This window comes from Notothenia coriiceps, unplaced genomic scaffold (genome assembly GCF_000735185.1).
Source record: "Notothenia coriiceps isolate Sejong01 unplaced genomic scaffold, NC01 NC01_scaffold00012489, whole genome shotgun sequence".
NCBI lineage: Eukaryota > Metazoa > Chordata > Actinopteri > Perciformes > Nototheniidae > Notothenia > Notothenia coriiceps.
In genome coordinates this window covers 1-4,085 of record NW_011345190.1, presented here as the reverse complement: position 1 = coordinate 4,085, position 4,085 = coordinate 1, and the positions used below count along the sequence as shown (strand labels likewise).

Below are 4,085 nucleotides of genomic sequence, written 5' to 3'. Positions count from 1 at the left end.
TTCCAAGAAGTCTAAAATGATAATATTATACATGTCCCGTTCGCAGGTGTTTGTGTGCTTGGTAGCTTAGCTTGTTACTTATTAGCCAGCTAAGGACGTAACCCTTTATACTATATACATTTTAGTTTATGATTCAGCCTTGGGTAAGACTAGTCTATGGCTATGACGCCCATAATGCTAAACGGGAGCAAATGTTAATAGGGGACCCAATTATCCCAGTGGTGGCCATTGGAGCTAACGGAGGCGCAGGGGCTCCGTTAGGTCCGGGGCCGGGCGGTGGAGTCCGTCTTGTCTTAACGTGTGAATGACAAGCATTAAGAATAACAAAACATAGCTAATTCTCTTGCAGATTGTCTCATTTGATTATGAATGTAACTTTTATATAGGGGAACTACACTGTTAGCAGTAACTTGGTATGCACGTATTTCATGTTAGCTTAGCTTCTTAGCCTGAGCTAGCTCTGTTTACTTCCAGTTCGGAGGCAGCAGGTCCCGCCTCGGCTCCGCCTCTTTGCCCTTATTTGGAACAGGCGGGATTAGACTCTGACGTCGCTGTCAAGCCGTTAGTGGCCGACTCCGCCTACTAAGGGCTTCTCGGCAACTCTGCAGAATCCTATGGGTAACTTCCGGTGAGACCGAGGACCGAGGAGCGAGGAAATGAAATTAGTCGACCTGAGACAGGGCCATACTCGACATTGAGAAACGGCCCAATATACTTTAATACTTGCTGCAAACCGCCCGCCCATGCGTTCCAGATTATCCCGCTATGCTTGTCTCTTCCGGTTGCGTAGCCTTACCGGTGAACTGCGAACGCCAGCGAGCCTGTCTTGTCTTGTCTTCAGACCGACATATAACACCGGTCTCCCTTTGCTCTTCGCCCGGAAACTCACGATGCAGTCGGGTGGAAATGTGACGGGCAGCGGAGTCAGGGAGGAGGGCCCGGGCTGTGTAGAGAAGTCGGGGCTCTCTAGCAACATTCCCTCAGTCACAACAGAAGATGTTGGTCCTCCCGAGGAGAATAAACGAGTGGGGGGAATGCTTTTCGTCAACGAGAGACATTTTAGGACCCCGAGTCCCTTACTTGGGGCCAACTGTGATTACGACTCGGAGGCAGAGGCTTTCCGGGATGGGAGAACCGAGGAGGTTGACCGGGACACCCGGAGCAGGGCGTTCTCCTGGTGCAGAGACTTCCTGGCTGGGTCCTGGAAGACCGTCGAAGAAAGGGATTTTCAAATAAGCATTGTTAGGTAAATAATGTGAAATTACAGCTGTAGGCCTAGTGAAGATAACATCAATATAATGTCCTTATCTTAATACTATAGGTAGCCTATTTAAATTAAGTAAATTAATGTCTCAAATATTGACTTCGTTATGGCGTACTTTTACTAATCCCAATGTAATAGTTTGGGGTCCCTCAAAACAAAGTTAGCTACTTGACATCATCGCACATTATTATGTACTTAAAATTGACACAATTAGTAATAATCACTCTTGTATTCTTTTTTTTTAATTATGTGTACAGCCACAAAAAAGTGTAGTGTATTGTATGGCATATTCACAGGGGAACAACTCAATTACAAATTATACATTTTGTAACAAAGGCATTTTTTAGCAGCAGGTGCACCATGTAGCCTACTAAGGCTGAGCCAGTTGCCAGTTAGGCAAGGACAGTATTTGGCTGCGAATAAATAAAACAGGTCCTATGTCTTTTCATAACCACATTTCATTAACCTTAGTGAAAAACGTAATAGGGTTAAGATGTGAAGGAGAATCCAACAGGACTTCATTTGGTCTGCTGTGGTAAAACTACAATTTTACATAGATCTAGACTTCTATAGACACGTCTAAACATTGGAGTGTGGCTTCTCATGATGTTGTTTCATGTAGGCTCTATAAACGTGGACAACAGTGAAAGATGTCTTAATTTAATACCCATATCTGCTTTATTTTCGTACAGGATGGTACAGTGTATTCTATGCTAATGGAGATAATAAAGGAAGTGTTAAGCTCCTTTCCTTATCGTCCAGAGTAATAAATAGCTCTTATCCTCGCTCCCACTTAGGTTATTTCGCTCAGTTAGGAATCAAAAAGACTGAACCTCAGCCTTAGTGCTCTACCTGTGTTGTTTGCCTGACCATGTGCCCGCTGTCTTAGATGAACCTCGCGTCGTGCTCCTCAGAGTATGGTGCCATGATCTTACAGGTTGGTCTGTTCAGCTGTTGAATTACTATGGGGGAAAATATAATTTCTGTAGTCATTCTTCTATCATTATTGTCTGCCTGGAAGTATAAACTAAAGCAAAAATGTAATCAAGCTGTCTTTCTGTCTGTCTTTCTGTCTGTCTGTCTCTCTGTCTGTCTTTCTGTCTGTCTTTCTGTGACACAGGGAGTGGACTCCCTGGTGTTGGAAAGTGTGATGTTCGCCATCCTGGCAGAACGAACTTTAGGACCAAAACTGTACGGCATCTTTCCCCAGGGACGCTTAGAACAGTACTTTCCGGTATAATACACATACACACATACACCGTACACACATTCATACATAACAAAATAATGTTTCAAAGTATTGAACATTCAGGGTTAAAATCTAATCTGAATTTCTATTGAACACATTCCTTCTACTTTGTAAGTAGAATGTAAATCCATAAAATACTTGAGCTAGGTCTTTAGGTAGAGGAAGCATTGGTATCATCTTTATTTTATATGTTTTTCCAGAATACCCGCATGCGCACAGATCAACTTGCCGATCCTGCCATATCGGCTGAGATTGCCACCAAGGTGGCATGTTTCCATGAAATGAGCATGCCCTTTAACAAAGAGCCCAGTTGGCTCTTTGGGACCATTGACAAGTAAGGACATCTTGGTATCTCCTTCTTTGACTAGAACTATCTGCTTTGGATGTAATGTCTTCTTTTTCTGTTAGATACATGGATCAAGTGATGAAGCTTAATTTTGTACGTGAAGCACATGTGAAGAAGTACAAGAAGCTGATGAAATTAGACCTGCCTGCTGAGCTGGAGAATCTACGGTGAGTTGGGGCACTGGAATCAAATATACATAAATGTAAAAGCAATATTGTGATGCATTAAGTGACTATCATAAAGTATAAATAAAGCCTCAAAGTTAGGGTAAGTAGAGATGAGGAAAAACAGTGTCAGTGAGGAAGCAGAATCTTTTTCAAAATGTTTGAAAAATTATCACAATTAAAATAAAATACAATATACACACAAAAAAACAACTATTGGCAATTATAACTCTAGCAGATACCAATGTACGAGGACAAACACATCAGTACAATAAATATCATATTTTTCTCTTTTTTTAAATCACAATTTAGCAGGATGATCATTGAACACGCAAACCCTCGTGATTCAGAGTTTTACAGTCAGTGTCAAAAACAGATTTTGAGGGGAAGTAGAAACACGATGATGCAATCACTATTGCTTAAGCCAAGTGTCAACAAGATGTTGTTTGGTCCGAGCCATCGCATATCATTTGCTGTAATTTACCCACTGTACAGGATTCGTACGGGTGCTTGAAATCCTTGAAAATGCTTGAAATTTGACGTTGTTTTCAAGGTTGGGAAAGTGCTTGAATTTTGGGAATGGTGCTTGAAATTGAGATAAAGTGCTTGAAAATGTAAATGCTTTACTTTTAAAATAAATTGCTGTCTGACTGAATAGTTCGCTTTTTAGATTAAAAGAAAAAAATTGCTTCGCTTCTACATAAAAACAGCTCCGCTGCGGCCTTCCCGCGCTATGAGCCGTGACCTGCAAGTGTTTAAGTTACGTGTGACCTGGGCATTCTGATGAGAGTGATAGATGACAGTGTGCCAGGAGGTTGCAGTTTCAACGAGCGTTGGCTATCAGAAGACAAATACAAGCCATGGCTAAGACGAGGGTCAAGCCCACGAGTAGCCTCCTGCAAAGTTTGCAAAAATAACGATGCGAGAGTCTGCACTGAGGAGCCACATGAAAGGTACGCCGCAGTAGAGCATTTTAGATTAGGCTAACGTTGCATGTTACGTTTGTTTAAGCTAACGTTAGCAAGCTGAATAGCGAATTCGATGATGAGGGATAATAATAAT

The 4,085-nt window shown here is 42.0% G+C and overlaps 1 protein-coding gene across 1 annotated transcript; it reads left to right on the top strand.

Moving 5' to 3' along the window:
• The first annotated feature begins 890 nt into the window (after nucleotides 1–890).
• On the top strand, nucleotides 891–3,626 carry LOC104947378 (choline kinase alpha-like). Its single transcript, XM_010773380.1, has 4 exons — nucleotides 891–1,246; nucleotides 2,381–2,498; nucleotides 2,714–2,847; nucleotides 2,922–3,626. Exons 1-4 carry the CDS (start codon nucleotides 891–893, stop codon nucleotides 3,028–3,030), a joined length of 717 nt encoding a protein of 238 aa, XP_010771682.1. The 3' UTR covers nucleotides 3,031–3,626.
• The last annotated feature ends 459 nt before the right edge of the window (nucleotides 3,627–4,085 follow it).

What these genes read in the sequence shown, in the direction of transcription:
- LOC104947378 (XM_010773380.1), top strand. Translation starts at nt 891, where the DNA reads ATGCAGTCGGGTGGAAATGTGACGGGCAGCGGAGTCAGGGAGGAGGGC. An exon ending in GCTTAGAACAGTACTTTCCG is followed by an intron (nt 2,499 to 2,713) that starts GTATAATACACA and finishes ATGTTTTTCCAG; the next exon opens with AATACCCGCATGCGCACAGA. An exon ending in CTCTTTGGGACCATTGACAA is followed by an intron (nt 2,848 to 2,921) that starts GTAAGGACATCT and finishes TTTTTCTGTTAG; the next exon opens with ATACATGGATCAAGTGATGA.